This window comes from Colias croceus, chromosome 6 (assembly GCF_905220415.1).
Source record: "Colias croceus chromosome 6, ilColCroc2.1".
NCBI lineage: Eukaryota > Metazoa > Arthropoda > Insecta > Lepidoptera > Pieridae > Colias > Colias croceus.
The window spans coordinates 4420988-4444818 of NC_059542.1; the positions used below are offsets into that span (position 1 = coordinate 4420988).

The window sequence follows — 23831 nt, forward strand, 5'->3', positions numbered from 1 at the left end:
TTATTACTATTCAAATTGTTTTAATAGACTATATTTTCTTTCTAAACTCTGTAAAGCAATAATCTTTCAATGTATTAATGATATTTTATTGATAGAGAATTAAATTACTGAAAATCCGCATAGCCGATCATTCAATGAGCAAAAAATTGAGAACCTCTGTCGTTTTTTGAAGGTCGCCTAATTAATTATGTAGGTTATTAACACATAATTATCACATTTTCCTTATTTTATTATTAAAAATCTTAAACGATCCATACCAGAGCCTATAAGGGCTACGCATGGGTAACGACAAAAAGAAACCGATTTAAATATGATATATCGTATATAACACACGGTTTTGATATATTATGACGTGTATTTATATGTAATACTAATTCACCTAAAAATATATTTTTAATTACATTTTCCTTTATATTAATTTATGTTACAAAACTTGATGTGAGGAGGGTCGTACTCACTTGTCAAAATAGTATTATATAAAGAGAATAATAATATGAACGATTTGTGATATAATAACGAAGAATTAAAATGGTCTTCTTTAGTAAAATAGCAATTAACGGAATATTTAACTGTTATTTCGTCGACCAACATATATTCATATACCTAAATTTGATAGGTTTTTTACATCTCTTGCAACTGGTTCTCTCAACAGGCCATAGACACAACGATTTAAACGTCTAATTTGCTTTTTTTTTCAATTTATATTTATATTTTGTTCCTAAGGTAAATTTCAACTAAATTTCAACTTAATTTATCAATAGTACATCTTTAACAAGCCTCAAATACGTAAGATTGATTGCGTAAGAGATTTTTTATAGACATAGTCATAAAAAAGTAAATGAGTCTGTGCTCCGTTTTGTTTTTTTTCATTGAAAGCTTGCATTGGTTAACAAAGAGTTAGATTCAAATATAAAATATGGCTCTAATAGGCTCTTTCGCTAATTTACCCTCGACATACAAAATTGTATATGTGTAACATGTTCTCGTTATAACATTGTTTCGTTGATGGTGTCGCATCATTTCAAAGAAAACAAATAATTTTATTTTTACGTATTAATTAACTCCATCACGTGTCCATTAACTTTGTGTTAAAATTAACATTTTACGTCTCATAAAATTAATGTTATGTACTTATGAGAAGGATTTTATTCAAATCATCGCCTCGTTGATAATAATTTTGAACTATGTACTGTATATTTAATTTTATTGTGTCCACGTTTATGCAACTGTGTAAAATTAATGTTCTAGTAAAATATACTTACAATTGCACGGTAGCTCTTCAGTCTGTTGATACGTGGTTACCTTAATGGTATGTGTTAACAAAAACAGTAATCAGTGCTAAAATATTTTAAATTTATATGGGGAATAAAATATGGCCCTTATATTGGGTTGAGATAAAATAAGACAAGTAACAATTCGTTTAGCTGAAACTACGTAAATAAACATTTATTAGATGAGAAAAATTCAAAGATTTTGACAAATATTTTATGAAAAAAACAATCGATCATCGTTGATTAGAATTTAATAGATGAGATGATACCGAGATACATACATATTATAACTCCTTTATACGCATTTCGTTTCAAGCTACGTATTAAATATGACGTATAAAATATTATATAATGTAATCTATTTTGCCAAGCCTCCTTTTCACAGTCCTACTTATATTAATTTAATCTATCAATTGACTTTGAAGAAAAATATGTTTTAGGATAATCATTAGACATCTTACAGAAATCTTGCATCTTATTAAAGGTTAAATGAATTAAATAATACAAACAAAATCACAAACATACATTGGTTATTGTATTGTGTTAATACATCAGATAGAGCACGGTTTTGATGGTGCGTAGCAGTTATCGTAGTTTCAGTGACGTCATTTTATTGAGATATATAGGCGAATGTCAGCGGCGCGCGAGCACATTGCAAGTGTAGTGACAGACCGGTATCAGGCTTGGTCCCCGTGATAATATCGTTTATCGATAACAAATCGTTTCTTTGTAGTTACAAGAATTACTAGTGAAACTCAGTGACTTAAACGAAAGCATCTCGAAGAAAGTGCTTGGTAAGTGTTTTCATTTATTTGTACTGAAAATGACGACATCGAAAAAACTGCAATGAAATAAGAACAAAATTAAGAGTTTAAAGTCACACAAAAAAGTACATATAAAAATAAAATAAAAAAATTGAAAAAGTGCAGTGAAGATAAAAGCTTACAAAAAAGTGTGGTTTTCTTTAAGTCTAATAAAGTCTGAAAATCAATATTCATAGAACAATCTCTGTCTGAATGCGACATTCCAACGACATCTTTAAATTGTTTGTTTAATTGCATAAAATGGTAATGCCATTCAATTAAGTGTAAGAACTATTGTTGTAATTAACTTGCACGACGCAAGTCTAATTGAATTTTAAAATACATTTATTTGCAAATTAACAAGTGTCGATCTCAAGCATAAAATTATTAATAAAGCAGTGAGATATATCAAACACGAATAAATAAAATTCTTCGGCTTATTTCGGGAAATACTGTAACATATCGTAGTGCTCAAGACCGTGAAAGTTCTGTAAGTATCGACTAGTAGGTACATCAGTCAGACACTTCGATGAATGACGTTAACGATATTTTACGTACTTAAAAATAGTTTATTTATGAGCAACTAGCAACACCAGTGACACCTTTTCTTTGCTATAAACCTCACGGCGGAGCCCGAGACCTTTCCAACGAATGCAAAACCGTGGAAATCGGTTCGTGCATTCTGGAGTTATAGCGTCAGTAAGAAAAACCAGACTTATTTTTAAATAGTAGATTATGATACCTACAAGCGGATATTAAAACTTTTCGTGCAATTTTTAGCTAACTTATTTTTCACAATTTCAATCGAAAAAAAATGTATATACATATGAATTGAATCTTAATAGGTATATTATGAATATGAGACGAAGATAAAGAATCCATTAAATTTACTAAATAACGTCCAATTTTTTAATACATAGGTATCTATTTTTTAAATATCCACAAAATTTATACATTTCTTTACACAGTTTTCATACAATATCTTCTATAATAATAATTGTCATACCTATTACTATTTAGTATTTATTAATAATTCTTAATATTAAACAAATTTGCTGAACACAGTAATAGGCCGGTTACTAACCGGTCAGTTAATAATATTGGCAAACGATATATATTTTAACATAAAACGTATAATACATATTAATTAAAATATTTTTTCTTTTTCAACGCTTAAAATGCTTCAGCTTTTTACGCAAGCCTATAAATTATCCGTTAGGTCCTTGATCTTTGAATAAGAAGCGCAGAGATATAACTTTTTTACAATGCTTTATTGTCATGTGATCGCAAGCGTTATAATTTGCAAGAGTTTCTAAAAGAAGAATATAATTCAATCCAATTTTTTGTTGTTCAAAGAAAGCAATTTCAAAATCATATTCATAATCTAGATCAATATAAGAGATTATATCAAACATTATTAAAATATGTTCACCTATAAGTACTTGCACTGCGTGCGGTAGCCCGAAATTTTAGACGGCCTTGTGGTTAGGCAATAGATATACCACGGTTACTTTTAAGTCCGTGGGCTCTTGTTTACTGTAATAATTTACAAACTAATTATTTTATTTAACGTTATCTATACATACCTATAATAAATCTGTAGAAGGGTCAATTCTGTACATTAAAAATATTGAAAAAATAAATAGCAGGGGGTGTTACTGGATCGATACCAAACCCAAATATGTGATTAAAAATTTTTTTGTCTGTCTGTCTGTCTGTCCGTCTGTCTGTCTGTCTGTCTGTCTGTCTGTATGTGAAGGCATCACGTAAAAACTAACAGTTCGATTTCGATGAAACTCGGTATAATTATACCTTATTATCCTGGGCATAAAATAGGATACTTTTTATCCCGGAAAAATACGTAGAAAAACAATAAATCTTAATTTTTTCGCGCGGACGGTTTCGCGGGCGGAAGCTAGTATATTAATATTATTACGAATGAACTCGAGTGTGACGTTCGAGGAAATTCCTTAGCGAGATTACATCTATGCAATGATACAGTTTACATTTTTTAATATATTATAATGCATATGGTTTATGTATGGAAGGTCTTTACGAGGTCTTTTAATTTTAATGATTTAGAAATAAGTAGCTTTTTGGCTTCTCAGGGGTTTAAAGTAAATATATAATTGAATTAAAATTTAATAAAAAATGCTTATCGTCAAGCATTTTTCAGATGCATAAACATTTTATGGGGAACATTGTTTCACAATCTGTATTAACTTCAAAGTTCAAATGCTTCAATGCTCTATTAATTTTGTGTAACCGTATGCCAAACTATTTCAAGCATTTCTAGTTAAGTTTGTGAATACCTACGACATGAAATAATACATAACAACTTTTAAGTTTTGTAACATTGCATTGTAACTACATAAATCATACAAAGGATGCGCGGTTTTTAAATAAATACGAAGCGGGGTAACTACAACCGAAAATTTATTTTATTTTTGCATATAATATGATATTTTGCAATTAGCTAATATGTATATATATCGTAATATTTTATATCCTTGCTTGATCATGAACCTTGTATAAAGAAATGCTGATCTGTTGCAAACATTATATTGCACGGAAAGTTGCAAAATATCATGATTTATTTTGAAGTCTAACGTTTTGTTGAATTGGTCGCATAACTTATTCAATTTAAATTCAATAAACAAATTAGAATTGTTAAACATCCTTTAAATATCGTTATAGTTTTAAGGACATACATATGTTTTTATGTTCGTTTCTTATAAGTTTAGTATTTAACAAATTATGTGACTTCTGTTGGGCTTCAACTTTCAACTGTAAATTATAGACTTTTGCTACTGTGTTAATAATGCTTTTTAAAACTACAGATCCGTATCGATAAATTCATATTATGAATACAAAAAATAAGCTGGTTAATAGTGACTGAGCATTTTAATTTAACTATAACAATAGGAATATGCTTCACTATATTTTGTATAATAACTACGATTACTAATAAATATAGAGATTGGCTTCTACTAATATAATAAAGGGGCTTTGGAGTACTTGCGAGTATCGGGTAATTCCAATAATATAATATTAATAAGTAGATAACCGCTGATTGTTGCTATAAAAAGTGCTAGTGTATAATCAATCCTTTATACATGCCTGCTTAGGTACTTGATTATACGGTTCTTATAAAATGATCCATCTAATTTCATGGCAAATTTTTGAATTACTAAAATGGAGCTTGGCTAGTTTTAACTGCAGGATAATCCATTGTGAATGAGATGGTTAGGTATGTAGATAAATTGAATAATTTCTTTATTTTTTTTATAACAAAACGACGATCTTAAAGTTCTAATTATTGATCTAAGTGAAGTTTTTCACAGTGGGAAATATCCTGGACAATCCTTGTTAGATTATCTGGCGGAATGAGACATTTTATTTGTATTGTAATAAAATTAATTTAAGCGACATCAGTTAAGAGGCCCTAAAGGGAAGGGAAAAAAGATTCAAAAAGCACCAGATAGAAAAATATAAAACAGGTTACACCGGATTGTTTGCTAGTTTCAAGAGCTATTATTATTTAACTGGATTGCTAATTGAAACCTTGTCAACCTAAAAAAAACATCTTAAGAATTAACATCGCAACAATATTTCTATTATTATTTTGGCCTTTAAAAAATTCGTAATCTTTAATGTAATCAATAGCTTCGACGTGCGCGGGCTGAAACTTTTGAGAGGAAAATATAGGTATTAACGTCATGAGAAATAAAATATACTAATTAATATAAAACAAGCTAGATTCATTAAAATGTAGCAGTCATTAAAATCAAGATCGTTAAGTCTAGAATTTTATTTAAATGAAGTTTTTGTTGACATATAATTTTTGTGTCCACAACTAAATTGTTCATAAACCACTATCAAGTTAATGTGAAATTAATAAATTCCCAAACTCTCTTACAATTGCTACGTTACAAGTGAAATAGTTATGTACACTAGAGTACATGAACCATAAAATCAATTGACACCCAATTGACAAATACCTGCGTTATTACTATAGCACGTTATTATTAAACCTATAATACACGTCTCACTCGAGTTTTTCATTAACTGTATTGTATAGCGGATAAACTTAACTGCTAAATGTCTTCGGAAAATTGCACCCAAAGCCTTTTCGCCTTATTTAGTTGAGGCCATCAAATTCTAACAGTCCGGTGTAAAAATAAACGTTACACTAATTAGCGGTTTAGTGTTAATGATATATAACCAGGGGTATTTCACTTTTGTAATCGCAAAAATTGCCCTTGCATGGTGTCTTATAATTTACGACTACGGTCTCCAAGTGCAGAGAACTCGTCCTGCTTTTGGTGGCATTGAACTTCTGTTGGTAACATTCAGAATTTATTCGGAATCAAGTTGCCGCATTGCAACACCGCGTACCGCTGCGTTAGGTGCTTTTGCAATCAACATGCTCCGTGGCTGAATAGATATCATTAAACTTTTGATTTTTAATTGAGTTACGAGGATCATAATTCATCGATTTATTGCCATTACTATGTGTTGTAATTACTGACATTAGATGCTAACAACAGCAATGAATTTTTACACTCCCCTTTAGTTTTTTTTAGATTTGTTGTTATATTGTCACAGTTACTTTATTTATCAGGATTATTATACGCTTTTCAAATCGATGATAAACATAATATTTCAAAATGGTTAATTAAGTTTTGTTTTGTATGCGGAATAATTTCCATTTGTAGTCACCATAACGACGCAAATGTCCATACTTGTTCTACTGTGCTGCTATTGTCCTTGCTATATTTGTAAGGAAATAAAATACCTTAGACTTTTTATTGCATATAAGAATGAAGAAGGCCATTGAGCCATAATTATTTTAATAGATACGTAGTATAATATACACATAAGAAAATCCTAAAGTACGATTTCATGGCGGAAATGTAAATAAGGGAATAACTAGCTATTTTCTTGAGTTTTATATTATATTTTAGTATTAAATGACTCGTTCAGAGGTTTTCAAAACTTCGAGCTCTTTTTTGGGGTGTATGAAACACGAAGGTAGTTAATACAGTTTTTCATAGATATATCATATCGATTTAGTATTCTTCATAGATATATTATATTATGTATCAAGTATATACAAATAAATATTCTTTATTCTCACCTGTGAACTATTAAAGCGGATATAATCAATTAACAGCTAACATATCAGTCACTATTAAAAATAATCACATAATGGTTAAATTAACCAAGTCAATATTATTATTAATTAATCAATGCAAAAAACCGCAGCATAAATACCTACCTATTCAAAATGAAATAAATTGAATGCTAAATAAATTTAAGTTCCTATGCGAAAAAGTAAAATAATATAGATAGGTAGGTACTCCATTTCGATTGTAAACATAACAAAAATAAAATTTTAGTAGCAGCAATTCTGTCCAATCCGTTAAAACCGTAAATATTGTAAATTCTTACTAATGTTGTACGGTCTCAAGTTTTTGCTGTGATCCGAATTTTTTTATTTTTGCTTTTTATAAACCAAAGGAAACATAATAAATTGAAGCACGTCGTGGTAATTTTATTTTAATTTAATCCTGAATAGCTCTACCGGTTGAACAGACCTGTTTAGTTACAAACTTACAAAGGCAATTAGGATTTACCAGCTGCTATTTCTGTATTCCTCTATTTGATACTTACATACTAGAAAACTTACTATCAAAAAATTATATATCTACTAAAACCTTCCTCTAGAGCCAAGTAGCTCTATCTATTTAAAAAAAACCTCATGAAAATTCGTTGCGTAGTTTTATATAGGTACAGACAGCAACTTTATTTTATGCTATGTATTGATATTTATATTTTTTATTAGTATAAGCGTATAGAACGTAGGTCTCTAAAAATGTCAGCACAAAAATAAATAATGCGAATCATTAAACGCTCTTTGTATTCACGACATGATTATTATAGCATTTATTGACAGTTACTTGGTATTTGTAAACACGCTCGTTACGATACGAGAGTATGGGCGGTCTAGGTGCAAAAATATATGTATCAAAAGAATCCATACCATTAAATCTTGTACTTACACTTCGCATGTTAGTTTTTTTTTATTATTATTATCGATTTAACTAGTATTTATTAAACATTTTAGGAGAAAAAAAAAACTTTATATTTACATCTAAACAAAACTGTACATTTAAGGAATACTTGGGGCGTGATTACAATCGATATGGAAGCCGAAAAAATATAGATTTCTTTTAATTTTTGTCTGTTTGTCTCTATAAACTCACAAAGTAGGATTTACGTCAATGTTTGCAGTTCGGGTTAATTAAGGCTATCAATAGGATAAAACCAGAGCAATGCGGGTAAAGCCGCGCTGCACAGCTATATGTAAATGTAAATATAAATTTTTCGCAAAGTAGGTATCCGAAGAATATAAATAAAGATCCTTGTAGGCTGTAGCTAGTGCTACAGCCTACAAGGATCTTGGTACCGGTTTTTTAAATATAGGTTTAGTTTTAAACTCTATTATAGTAAATAACTTATTAGATGACGTCATTCTACTTCTGTTATAGAAATAACAAACATGTATAAATAAACATTCTACGAGTTATATTCTAGAAATATCTTTTGATCGTATATTATATGGAATATTTTAAATCAACAATCAAAGAATCATTAAGCTATATTGATCTATTTGTTATTGTATTTATTTAAACATAAATCTCAATTTAAAACGCAAAAAAATATGTTTATCTAATAATATCAACAAATATGTATATTTGTATTAATTTAAGTAGTTTAAATTGACTTGTGTAATGTAAACAACTAAAAAATAAAAGGTGTTTTTTGTAAAGACTAAAACGATTCAACATAAACAAAATTTAAATTACACAAAGCGTTTTTTAAATCCATAACTCAAAAAATATAATTTATAAACAAGAAAATTTTTAATTTTTATTTAATTGCTAACAAAATAAACAAATTGTTAAACTAATATACTAACATAATGATAGCTGTTTAATGTATTTAACCAGAACCATTTCACGTTTACTGCATATTGTGGAAATTATAGACAACAATAATACGCACTTGCACAGAGCATGTTTTTTGTATAATGTACGGGAAAAATCACAGCAACGTGTTTTGAAACCCTTTGTAATTGCAATCACTAATTGGAGTACTCTTGTCGAACGAGCGGAAATCACTACGAACCTTTTGTTGAATCATAATAAATTACGTAAAGAATCTAGGTACGTTCTTCATTGTCAAGGATCAATGACTGATCTGGAAAACACGAGACTTTCTATTGACTCATCCATAATCGCTTAAGCAGTAGATGAACAGGAACGAATAAAACAACAAAGCAATGTAGAGCTGTACAAAATAAGTTGGTAAGACTGAAAAACCTCGATTTCGCCACCGTTTGAATGAGTAGCTTGTGGAGAAAGGTTCGCAAATGCTCAAATTACATTGTTTATAAGTTATTATAGTAATGTAATGTCAGGGTCGTTATGGCGAGCTAGGACGGCCGTGGCTCAATGTCGCACTGGCATCTAATCGAGTATCATGTGTATGCTAGCTCTGTACTTGCTCAATGCGTAATAAATGGCCACACCATAATTTGCCCTACTGTTTGTTTTGACGCGATTATAGCTCGCTAGAGACGGCATGCAGAACTGTGCAAATTAAGTGATTAGACTCTTTTCATACAGGATACGTAATTACAAAAGCTCTGAATATTCTTTCTTTTATCAATTAATACTTTCATTCCGTTGATTTCATAATTAAACGAATAGTGAACCTATAGGTACAAAGTTCTCCTATACCGACTCGTATTTAAAATTACCCAAATACAACAAAACTTTATAAATTAGAAATTGTTTCTCCTGAAGTATTATCATTATTGTTAACTAGATGACCCAACAGACGTTGTCCTGTCTTCGCGAAAATTGACTAATCCTAAAATTACGACTATGTATCTCGTTATGTTTCGCATTTTCTTAATTTACTAGCGCAAATTTATTGAGAATTTTTTCATAACATCCTTCTGGCAATAACGAGCACATCAAAATAAAAATTATCGAAATCAGTCCAGCCGTTCACGTGTGATGCCTTGACCAAGGGAAATAGGGTTTCATTTTTATGTATAGAAATAACTGTTGCGAGATTTGTCTGTGTAGTATACGTTAAAAATAATATATTAAAAGGTATCTATTTGGAAATTCATTGAGCCGTGGCACAGATTCTGAAGTTCAATGGTATACCAATAATGCAATACCAATCATTTTTAGCGTGGTCATCGTGTCTAAACAACTTTTTTATACTTGTATTTTATATGGCTCTAGGTTTAAGTTATTTATTTGAATAAAAATATCTTCTTGTACGATGCATGTTGCAATTTGCGAATAAAATTGTGAAATAGTCAGATTATATCATATTGTAACATCTAATACCTCGTATTTGAATGATAATGAAACTTATATGCTAATAATATAAACAAAGAATTACCATAAAAATAAAGAATCAACTAACACATATATGTCAATTACATGCCGTTTAATATTCGTACATTTTGTATGAACAAACCCTAAGTTACATCAAATATGAACGATCTCCATAGTTTCATAGATTTTTTTTTTAATTTGGCATTGTTTTGCATTATCTATAGGACTCATGAAAGGACTATGAAAGACAAGGTTAGATCAAAAACCTAAAATGTAATAATCAAAGTATGTTTATAAATCTGATATGCTCGCTATTTCTTTAAATTTGTAGACACAAAAATATTTCTGTCTTACTTACTATTATTGTGGTTTTTAGATTTAGTGGGTAACGGCCAACCATAATAGAAAATATTATGAATGAACCTTAAATGTATATTTTAATAATAATTCACATTCGCAGATCTTTTAATACATTTCGGGTATGTAAGCTGTTATGTAAGCGTTTATGCACTAGACCGTTATATTATGTAGTAAGATTAGCAAATTATATATGAATTTTATAACCCCAGGAATATATCTACAGTAACCAGCTAAGCATAAATAATAAGTATCGTGATAAGCTAGATGACATTTTTCTCGAAAAACTTACCTATCTAGCTCCTCAGAGATCGATTTGTGCTAGGTACCTACTTCCTTTCAGTGACAATGTGATTTTAGTAAAATATTTTATGTATTTTACGTAAACGTAGTACCTACCACAGAATACTTTATAATAGTTAATAGTCGTAGTACAGTTTGTTTATGTTTATCTTAATCATTATTCAGTGATATAATACATATATTAATGTAAGGACAGTGTTTTGTTTATCAGATGCCTTGATAATTAATAAGGCATGTTACGGAAAATCGTCGTCCAATTGGCTTTATTTCCTTCCATGACGTAATTAATAAATGCGGAGACCCTTATAAATCATTTAACGTAATCAATGTTTATTTATTAAGTAAGGTTAGGTTTAATTATTATGGTTCACATCATGTCATGTAATAAGCAATAATTAAGCAATCTTTGACGTCATTTAAAAATTAAAATGTGCCGTTTTTTAGTTTACGAGTATATGATTATTGTCGTGAGAAAATTCTCAGCAGAAAAGCTTCATATAATTTAGAGCTTTGAAGTAGAGAGATAGATCCGGATTCCATTTAAATTTTTGTCAGTACTGGTTTTTCGCATACCTAATCAATTAGAGGTTTGTATCAATCGCATTTTTTCAAAACTATAAACAATTATGTATAATATACACTGCGTTTAATATCCAAATTGGTTGAAAAAGAGACAAGTTCTCTGGTGGATGATGATAAAAATATTCTTTCAATTGTGGGAAAAGATAATATTCGATTAAACGGGTGGACCGATGAATAAAACTCGAGTATTAAAAAGCATAGATGGCAATATAAAAGTAAATTTTTGTATGAACGCGCAAATCTCTGAAACTGCTCGACCGATTTCAAAAATTGTTTGTATAAGATATTCATATATGATGAATAAATTATCATAATATTTTATCAATAAAACAGCTACACAAGTAATTTTTTTTCACTTATTAAAAACGGACAAGTTTAAAATATTATATGAAATCAGTGCGCACGTGGATACGATGACAAAAACGGGTTAGTTTAAATCATGACTATAGAATACTATAAATATGAGCGCCCTTAGCATATTATGTAAATTATCTTCTTTCATACTTGAGATATTAATAAATATTATTCATTCATTTGATGAAGTATGATTTATTCAAATACTCCTTCTCTATCTCGCACTATTCTTAAAAGATCTCCCTCATAAGCAGTTTTTGATGAACTGGCACAGAGCAAAAAATGTTATTTTTATTTCCAAGTACAAACCTACTTTAGACAACATGACCAATGACTCTCGGTATTTTTAAGGTGGCAGGTATCTCAATCGATTGATTTCCTTGATGTAAAAATAATTTTTGATCATTGGTATTAAAATGATAAAGACTATTACGATACCCTTGAGTTCTGCGTGCTGCATTTTGGGTTCAACATCCAAACACAAACGCAAATGTTTTTTGTTACTCTACAAACGCAATTATATTGTTTTATACCTATGACGATATAACGACATAGAGCTCTAGTAAGCAATGTTTTTTTTTTGTTTCAGCAAACATGGACATTATCGACAGGATAGTTGATAGTTACCATGACCTCATGGACAATAAAAGCGACCAGAGAGTGAAAGATTGGTTCCTAATGTCCTCGCCTTTCCCCACATTATGCATCTGCCTCACATATGTTTTCATAGTCAAAGTAAGTACTGCTATAGTCACTACATAGTATAAAACAAAGTCGCTTTCTCTGTCTCTATGTCCCTTTGTATGCTTAAATCTTTCAAACAACACAACAGATTTTGATGCGGTTTTTTTAAAATAGATAGAGCGAGTCAAGAGGAAGGTTTAAGTATATAATTTATTAGGTTTTAGACAAAGCGGGCGAAGCCGCGGGCGGAAAGCTAGTACAATATATAAGATAGTAGATACACACATATGTATGATTCATTTGATTGTCTATTTATTATGTTAACTATTTTATCCTTACGCGATATTTTATTTTTCCATTTAAAATAAATAGTCTCACTATGATTCCAATAATTTAAATAATTGATTGTAATTATTATTATGATATTATTCATTGTGATCTTGGTAAGCTAGATAATGTATAAATTCTTTTCGAGCGGTAATACAATTTTGGTTGAATTTTATTCTAAGCAAACTGGAGAATATAAGATAAAATATTTGTGGAATATACTTAATTCATTTATCAATTTCTACCTAATGATTTATTCAATTATTGGCCCATGCGTATTAATTGTTTTCTTACCTTATATGGAAGTATTATTTAAGTTCCTTATTAAATAATCTGATTGTATATTACGTAATAATATAACTTTTATTATTTAATTCGACGCAAGCGATAAAACTGGTTACATTAATGGCATTCCAATACTGACGTAAAATGATTTTAATATAATTATATACCAATATAGACACATAATTCTCAAGGATCCTCAGACATTATTTTCACAAAAAGATTTTGCCTTTAATAAAATACTCTTTGCCATATAAAGTTCAGTAACCCCTAAAAAATATCGGGATCTTTAGATACAACTTTTTTTTAAATAATATTCCAAGTTAACTTGTATTTGAATGATCACGCTCTCGTTTTTTTTTCTATTGTTTAATATTCTTATATTTTGGTGTGTTTGTGTGTGGTAAGGCTTTCCTTTTTCCTTTCTTTACTTTTTAAAGAAATTTAAGCGCGTTTTATATACTTGAATGTACCTTACACTGATTTTACACGTTTTTAATCCATCACAAAGTCAAGTCGTATAAAAAAGTAGCCTTATTATAATTATTATAATACTGCGTAGACGGTATTATTCATAAGAAGTATATACTTAGGTAAGGATTTTAATACGACAAAATATATTTTATTGTTTTTGAACCACCTTTACATTTTTTTGCTTCGCGCCCGTTGAATATTTTTCCCTACGTGTAAATGTTACGAAAAATAATATTTTGCAATAATAATGAAATATTTACTTTATTATATGTATTTTTTATTTCAGGTTGCAGGACCAAAGTTTATGGAAAATAGGAAACCTTACGAACTGAAAAATGTACTTTTATGGTACAATTTGTTCCAGGTTATATTTAGTGCGTGGCTCTTCTACGAGGTAATAATTTAATATATTATTAGTCAAGCATGTTTTCACGAATGAAGAAGACCCAAGAATGTTTTGTGTATATGTTTCACAGAATTAAGTAGCAGTACTTACTGTATTTTAACGTATTTTACGTAGTATTTTATGGTAGAGTAAATACACTTTTTTTCATACTCACTGAAACTAGGTTTCTAGTGATTTTTTTTTCTGTCAATTTTCCTAACATTGGACCCAAATATAATAAAGAAATTTTCCCTCCTATTACGAAGTATTCCTATGTATAAATAAACATATTATCCCTATGAATCAGATTAGTTCTTATATGGCTCATGTGACAAGCGCATTACTATTCATTATTCCCTGTTTAGCATGTTTACCTCGTATGAAAGAAAATGGTCGCATATATTATTGTTACACGTATGCCATTCGTAATAGTTTACGATATGTTTCTGTTTCAGAGTATCATCAGTGGATGGTTCACAACACATAGTTTTAGATGTCAACCTGTGGATTATTCGAGGAGTCCCCAAGCAATGCGGGTATGTCGGAATCTCTTAGTTTCTCTCTTCATACATTATTTGTATGACAATATGACGTAGTTTTTTCTTCCGTATAATGTTTACACGGATATATTTGAATAATTACAAACATTTTAGATATATCTTTATGTTAATCAGTCTGGCCATTTACGCTCGATGACGTACAACAAAAACAGATTTTGATATTTGATTTTTTAATTATTGAATTGAATTTATATAAATTACTAGCTGCTCCGCGCGGTTTCACCCCCGTGGCTCCACTCCTGTTGGCCGTAGCGTGATGATATATAGCCTATAACCTTTCTCGATAATTGGGCTATCTATAACCGAAAGAATTTTTCAAATCGGATCAGTAGTTCCCGAAATTAGCGCGTTCAAACAAACAAACAAACTCTTCAGCTTTATAATATTAGTGTAGATATATTTACATAATTTTTTAATATAGATGGCGAAGCACCAATTTAAAACCTAAAACAGATTTTTGCTGTATCTCCACTCATTCAATTAAAGTTAGAATACTATTAAATTGATGAATAGAAATTACTTATTAATGTCAATGTTCTAGAGTAATATTGTTTGTGCAATGTTATCTTCTATTTGAATATAAATTGCAATAATATTCATTCATATAATATACACTTGCTTACCTTCAAAATTATCATTTGCAAGAGGTTTTTCCGTTTTCCACCCACGTGAAAATGTCGGATAGTGGACACTTTAAATTAGAAGAGTTCTATTATATGGAGGTGTCAAATTTTACATTTACAAATATTAATTTTTCGTTCAAGGTTATGATTTTCACTGAACCTTTTCTTATATAAATGTAAAATATTTCTTTATTATACAAATGATTAAAAGCTCCTTGAAGCTGCTTTAATTTGTCAAATTAAAGGATATTATTAAGTAGAAATATATTTTTTCAACATTTAATTGTAAACTCAGGTAGTATTTAAGGTGTTTTTGTTTTTTTATGCTTTATAATTATAAGAAACGTTGCGAAATACGTCGCAGAAAAAATGTAAAACTGAAATACATATTTGAAGCAATTTAATTTTTTACAGACTGTACACGGCTGTTGGTGGTATTACTTCTCGAAGTTTACGGAATTTTTCGACACGGTATGTTATTTTATTGTAATAATAACTTTATGACTGTTGCTAGTGATTTAACCCAAAAAACTTAAGGTGAATTTAATTCTACGCGCTATTGATCTAACAATTAAAAGTATGGTCTCTCCACACACTAATATTCTCGAAATGATTACAAAATATTAAGTATTACCAAAATTTTAAATAAACTATAATTTTAAATACGCTATAACTATTCTATAAATTATCTATATCAGATTCAGATATTTTTTATGACACATTTTCAAAATTAGGTAAACATTTAAAAAAATATTACATTATATTAATGAAATCATAATTCATTAGCATTTCAATAACATTATGAAGAGATGAATCATAATACTTTATTTACCTTGTGTAGGTAATTATGCAAACCAAATTCTTTATTGACAATATGTAGTTTTTACACATAATGCAAATTGGTATTAACGGGTCTTTTAAACGTAATATGATTATGGTGTAATGAACTTTGAGAAAAATGCCTATAATGTTGATATTATAGTTGTACATAATTTGATTGGACACGACTGATATCCGAGAGAAAGAATAAAAATAATATAATTTAGTCAAATATTGTTTTAAGTATTAGCGTACATTAATTATGACATCCTTTTTATTGTACCAACAAAAAAATAACAAATTACATGAGCATAAATTACACTGTGATTATTAATGGTTCCTACATGTTTTAAGTTTCTTGAAGTAACGTTTTTTGCAATATCGTTTTTATTTAATAAATTCACTTTTTGTGCACAAAATTCACGCTTTGATAATTATCTCTTTTTTCAGTTCTTCTTCGTTTTAAGGAAGAAGTTTGATCACGTGTCGAAGCTGCACGTCATCCATCATGGTATCATGCCAATGTCAGTGTGGTTCGGAGTCAAGTTCACACCCGGTAAGATTTTTAATATATATTTTTACTCTATATTACCTAAGTTAATTTTTTACTTGCAAATATCAAATGTGAGGCTTAATGCCGTGTGCATTATAGTGGTGCTTACAAGGAAGTGTAATTTAAAAAATAAAAACAAAAGCAACTGACTGTACAAATAAACCACACAAACGAGTAAAGTTTACTTTCTGTTTGCGAATATTAAAAATATATTTAATTGTATATTTTTCAAGTATGTATGATATCTAAATATCTCAATACAGACTTTGTTTTTTTATTCAAACTAACAATAATGCAGCGTGACAGAATCATATTTTGGCTGCCTTGACACCCATAACCAACACTTATCATATACTTGTACATAAATTTGTATATTTAATTTAAGCAGCTGTTCGTAAAAAACCGACATTCCTTTATTTGAAAATTATGTCTCATCACCTCAAGATTAAATGTCGATAGTCATTGATTATCTTTCTCAATCAATTTATGAATCATAAATTAAACTGCTGCGTGTATTATAATCGTTAATATTTGCCCTTGACCCTTGTAATTTGTTGTGGTCGAATTAGGAGTTGTATTTTATAAATAGATTTTCTAGACTTTTTAGGGAAAATGTGGACATTAGTACATTAGTCACGAAGTAACAAAGAACGTTAAGCGGAGATAGCTAGTTATTACATACGTAACCTTCATTCGCACAACGTTATAATATGATATAAAGAATGCGGCTGTTTATTAAATATCTATTTAAATGTTTTTGTATCAATGTATTTTTAAATAAAATGTAATCCAGTTTTGCATTGATGTATACAGTAGACAAGTATTTTTCCTTTTCTTTTCAAAATGCATTATAAAATGATAAACAACGCTCAAGGCGGACAGCTTTAAATGCTATTGAACCTGTACCAGTATTATTATTTTGTTGACGTAATTTTTTTATAAAAAATATGCGATAATCATAAAACCGCGTGCGTAATGTTCCCCAAACCTTGATATTGATACCGGAGACAAATTATTTTTATGTTGCAAATGAAGAAAAATATAAAATAACGTATAATGACGCGCATGATCTGTAAAATACATATTTGCGCAATGGTTTATGTTTACTAATCAGACGCTATAACTCTTATTTGAACACCATGTGTGACTTTGCACGATCTTTTCACGTCAAGCATTTTCTAGACGCTTCCATGTGGCTTAAGATACACTCGATTCGAATATAATAAACGAACTAAAAAAGTATAAACACCGCTGATGTCAGAACTGGTATTCAGTTGGGCCGATCACGAGAATTCAGTATTTTCTTGTTTGACGACCTATTGTCTGTATAAAATTTATAACTAATTCAATTTATTTAGGAATTTGTCACTAAATTAATGATCGTTACTTTAAAAAATAAAATTGATGTTATTTACATTGATGTCATTTCACATTGAAATAAAAATTACCTGACATCACTTTGGATTTTCCTGTGAAGATTGTTAGAGTCATTCGGTAGAGTGTATAATAAGCGGCCTGAACAAGTCCATTTCGCCTTGTCCATGATATGTATTAGGTATAATAGCATTTTTTACAACATGTTGTTGTGGAAAATACCACAATTAGACGTACACTGCAAAAATTACATAAATCAAGCGGCTGAGGTCTGTAATTTAGGAAGTACGCTATGGAATTGTAATTTATATCGTGCTTGAAACATGTGTACATACTAATTATACGAGCGTTATCTACTCTGATTATGTTAATGAAATATTTTTTATAGAAATAGTAGCTGTCCCAGCAATCGTTGTTCTGCCTTATTATTATCACTTACCACTAGAGATGAAAAATAGAGATTGTCCGAATCTGAGACCTACCCGATATGTACACTAAATTTTATGGGAATCGGTCACGTTATTTCGGAGGAGTTTAACTAAAACACCGCGATACCAGAATTTTATACATAAGATGATATAAAAGAGATGCAATGGTTATGTAAAACAATAGGACTTGTTTGAGAAACAAATATTTATTTTTAACATTGATTACATAATACATAATATAAATTGTAGGTAGGTATAATTCTCAGCGTTTGTTATCGTACGTCTGTTGGAATTAATCGTGCAAACAAATAGAACAGACACAGTTTATTAAAATTAATTGATTTTTATGCAGTTTCCAGTTTATCAATTCGCAGGTTTTAAATAAAGTGTCTTGTTTTGAAACTTTTTGTGTTTATAAAGATATATATTGCGGAATGATAATCTTTATTTTACAGACACATAAAAACGTTTTGAGTTTATTTATTATGATGAAGTAAAGAAAATTAAGAAAATACATAAGGTATTTTTGATATTATCTACTTTTAAAATGGTTCATTCAAATTCATACTGCTTTCTCTCTATACCACTTAATATATCTTGAATACTTATCCAAATATAATTTATTTAGATAGGTAAAGATAATATAGGTAGATAGGTATAAAGATAATATAAGTAGGATTTAAGGATTTAATCTCCACGTCTCTGTCGTACACTTTTTTTCATACATTCATTCTATTCACTTCTAGTAGCTCAAGTGAATATTTTCACGTAATAATTCTACATCTCGAAAGTTCTTCATCAAAATCCTGTTTCATATAAATAATACGAAATGACATAACTGTCTAGATATTTAAGCTTTAGATGGTTGGATAAATAATTGATCGTTATATGTTTTATTTACAGGTGGTCACTCGACATTCTTCGGAATGCTCAACACGTTCGTACATATTGTAATGTACTCGTATTACCTACTGGCGGCCCTCGGCCCTAAGGTCCAGAAGTATCTCTGGTGGAAGAGATACCTCACAGCTCTGCAAATGGTAATTGTTTGATATTTTATGTATAATGATGTATGATGGTTTTGTTGAGATGTTATGATGAATATTTAGGGCATAAGTGCACGTAGAATGTTTGATTGTAAATCTATATTGCCAATCTTTATATGTATACTAGTGGTCCGCCCCGGCTTCGCCCGTGGTACATACTTCGCAATAAAAGGTAGCCTATGTCCTTTCTCGGGTATCAAAATATCTCCATACCAAATTTCATGCAAATTGGTTCAGTAGTTTAGGCGTGATTAAGTAACAGACAGACAGACAGACAGAGTTACTTTCGCATTTATAATATTAGTATTGATGATGTATGATGGTTTTGTTGAGATGTTATGATGAATATTTAGGGCATAAGTGCACGTAGAATGTTTGATTGTAAATCTATATTGCCAATCTTTATATATGATTATTATTATTATGCAAATCTTTATTATGATACTCTTAGAAGTGATATAATATGGTAGAGATGGTCAGTCTGTTAAAATATTTTTAAATTGCATACTTAGCAAGCAATATAGCAAATAAGCATACAAGCAACCTTGATTTTAATATCATTTATTGACGTTTTTTGCTATTTTAAATAAATAAGCATTAAATAAAAATTTTATTAATGCTCCTTTTATGTTCAGTCGGTGTGAAAAATTAGTATTCATAATTATTAGAAGAATACTAAATATGATAAAAAAAACAATAAGTGATTAATATAATAATTTATTATATTTAAATATTACGTGTTTAGATAAATTGATTAAAGTTTGATAACATTCATGTGCCATTTTTTAATTAAAATAAAATAATAAACACGTTAAATAGACGCTGCGTTAAATTTATACCGATAAGTCGAAGTTTAAATTTATTCAGTCGACAATTGACCAAAAGTTTAAAATTTTAGAAGTTCAACGAATTTTAATCAAGAATGAGTTTTGAAAGTCAAATGTAAAATACAATATATAATAATGAAAATTTTCCAGGTGCAATTCGTCCTCGTGTTCTTCCACGCGTTCCAACTGCTGTTCATCGACTGCGACTACCCTCGCGCCTTCGTCTGGTGGATCGGCATGCACGCCGTTCTATTTTACTACCTCTTCTCTGATTTCTACAAACAAGCTTACATCAAAAAAGCCAAGGTAAACGCCTTTTTAATACCGTTTACGTAACTCGCATAAAAAGTATAATCGAGCGTGAACATTGCAATCTTTTTTTAATCGGCGCTTTCAAAATGATGAATTAATTCGATGTTTATTTTGTTTATAGAAAGAAAAGGCGGCGCAGAAGTTGTTGGTGGAATCTTCAAAGTCAGAGACAAAAGATAGAATGTTGCCATTGCTCAATGGTTTCAGCAACGGGTCTGCGCTCGGCGACGTGCGGCAGCGGGTCGCGGGCGCGGTCGCGTCTCAATGAGATTTATAATATTTATTCAGCACGTGCCAATCAAATTATTCAAATCTCTCAAACATACTCTGTCATGGCGCATAGAGGATGTACAAATTTTCTCGAATCATGAGAAAAGCTCAATTAGTTTCAAAGTGATAGGATTATAGATTATTTAACTTTAGGTAAACTTATGTGACCTACCTACTTTTTTTTGGTGTCAGAATCATAATCATAATAACACTGCAAAATTAAGGATGTTATATGTAAAAGAGCTAAATTTTATATGTGAAATAGTTTTTGTGGTCTTTTTTACTATTACGATAATTTACGATCGGTCGTAATAGCAATTGTTAATTAATTTTAATAAAAGCACATTCCATAAAAGCATAAATCTTATATTTTAACGATTCATGTAAATATACTTATGGACTTTTCTACGCAGTTTTCCGCCTACATTTTTTATTCGCCAATTTCATATACATAATGAATACTGCAACCTTCGCTGGCCTTACACAAATTATATTCCAATTGAAATGAAAGAGTAGTTACAAAAAGTTATATAGGTATGCCAATAAGGAAAATGATATGAAACGATTATTTTTACTTCTATTATATTGTTAATACCACAAAAGCTATTACAAGTATAATATCCCTGTGTTGTTACTAAGCATTTGATCTAACACTTGTGGTGATGTTTTTTTTTATATTGATTAACCCATATCTTTAGGTCAAACGACTACATTCTATATATTCAAGAATTGAATATATCGCAATAATTTCTTCTACTAAAGTAGATAACAATTGCATTTTATTAAGTGGTAGGAACGCAGTTATGTAAATATTTTAAATAAATGGTGGTTTATTGCCCCTAGATATAGTTTTTAGTATTTTAGCGTCGGTTGAGTGTGGGTTAAGCTTGAAATGTCAATGTGGGTAAATTATGAAGAAGGTATTCAATACATATTGCATTGTATACTTTCAAAGATTATGTTAAATTAAGTTGTTTTAGGTTTCTTTATTGTTTTGAACTTTGAACTTTAAATGTATTTAGTATGGGTGCTCAATAAATATTAAATACCCTCTTATTGTTATTATTATTTCGTTGTCTGTATAAACATTTAACACACTAATTATTATTGGTGAAAATAGACATTTCAACTTAATCATTAGGAATAATTTATAATACATACAACTAGTTATAGGTTTTGTCAATGACATGTTTGTTAGAGGCATATTTTTTTTATAATATGACAAAATATATAACTGAATGTACAATTTTGTGATACTTAGGTATTAAAGTAAATTTGATATGAATTTGGGATTTTTATTTTGTTAACTCGCTTCTTCCCACAGTACCGCTTTACCAATGCAATCCTACAAACTACTATCCCTTAGTATACCTACATCCTACATATACATATACAAGAGCATCATCAGAAAGCTCCGTTTAGAGAGGATTAGCAAAGAAATGATTCGTAATTATGGAATAGGTTTTTGTATATTGTTACTTGGGGAATATTTCTGAAACACTTCTGCAATTTAAGTACGAGTATCATTTTTATATCAAATTTTATAAACAGCAATTTGTTACAAACAGAAATTGGTGTGTTAGTTCAGATTATAATATTGTAGTAAGAAAAGTTTCAACTGCGTAAAAATAGAGATTTGATAGAGGAGGCTTTCATAAAAAGTCCTCCATTTTTACAATTACAATCTTGTACTTCTTTGTATGTTATAGCATAAATCTTTTAGTACTTATACTTAATTAAAAGTTAAATTATAGCAATTTTATACCACAGCCGCACTTTTTGCTCTACCATAAAGTACCGATATACATACATACAATGACGTATATTCGTGTTCAAAGTTCATATTTGATACTGAACATTACTCTAATTATTATGACTCTAATATATGTACTACTCTGTATTAATTAATCAACATACATTAATTAATAGTATAACAAAGTAAAGTCTCAAAAAAAAAAAAAAGTCCAATTAAGTTTTTCTGGTGTCCGAATTAGCATTTAAAAACATCATTAATATCTTTATATGGTCCATGTTAAATACGGATAAAATTTTATTTTTTGGTGAAGGAGTCCTATTTTTTCGTCCAAGTAGTGTAAAGATAATAATGAATGTTTGTACATTCTTACTTCTCTGTTTATAAATGTTTATGATGAGTTGTTGGATGTCCTTGGCTCGATACATGGAACCATTGGAACTATAGCGACAAAATTAGACTAATGTTTAGTTATTACAATAGAGAAGTGTTTACATGAACATAATGCAATTAGGAAGTAATATTAATAGTTTAAATTGTAGCCTAATTAGTCGTCCTTACAGATTAAGATCTGATTCCATTTATTATAAAAAGTAGGTAAGAATTATTGGGGTTTACTGTGGAATTTAATTATTGAAACATAAGGTAGGAATCGATAGAGCAATTTTATTCGGATTCGGACAAAATTACTACAAAATATATTATACCCTTGCTTTTTTTTAAAGCTTACGTTGAAATGGAAATCTTTTCAATTTAATTAGGTAGGTAGGTACCTACCTTTTAGTTATATATTATACTATACATAAAAAGGTACCTACCTACGTAATATGAATTATTTTTGCCATGTTATTTTTAAAATACTTATCTTTTCATTATAAATAAAGACGGGTAGGAAAAAGTAGAGATTTATTTATAACTAGCTTCCGCCCGCGACTCCGTCCGCGCGGATAAATTAAGAAAAGTTAAGATTTATTTTTTTCTACGTATTTTTCCGGGATAAAAAGTATCCTATTTTATG

At 29.4% G+C, this 23831-nt stretch overlaps 1 protein-coding gene across 1 annotated transcript; it reads left to right on the forward strand.

The window, feature by feature from the left end:
• The first annotated feature begins 1925 nt into the window (after positions 1–1925).
• LOC123692691 (elongation of very long chain fatty acids protein AAEL008004) lies at positions 1926–22345 on the forward strand. The gene is made up of 9 exons (XM_045637465.1): positions 1926–2065; positions 12686–12831; positions 14150–14257; positions 14704–14784; positions 15846–15902; positions 16701–16806; positions 19509–19645; positions 20629–20784; positions 20912–22345. Exons 2-9 carry the CDS (start codon positions 12691–12693, stop codon positions 21056–21058), a joined length of 933 nt encoding a protein of 310 aa, XP_045493421.1. The 5' UTR covers positions 1926–2065; positions 12686–12690; the 3' UTR covers positions 21059–22345.
• Positions 22346–23831: the final 1486 nt, after the last annotated feature.

Bases quoted from the DNA above. Each gene is read 5' to 3' on its own strand.
- LOC123692691 (XM_045637465.1), top strand. From the start codon at position 12,691: ATGGACATTATCGACAGGATAGTTGATAGTTACCATGACCTCATGGAC. The intron at 14,785-15,845 runs GTATGTCGGAAT...AATTTTTTACAG, and splicing joins GGAGTCCCCAAGCAATGCGG to ACTGTACACGGCTGTTGGTG. The intron at 19,646-20,628 runs GTAATTGTTTGA...AAAATTTTCCAG, and splicing joins ACCTCACAGCTCTGCAAATG to GTGCAATTCGTCCTCGTGTT.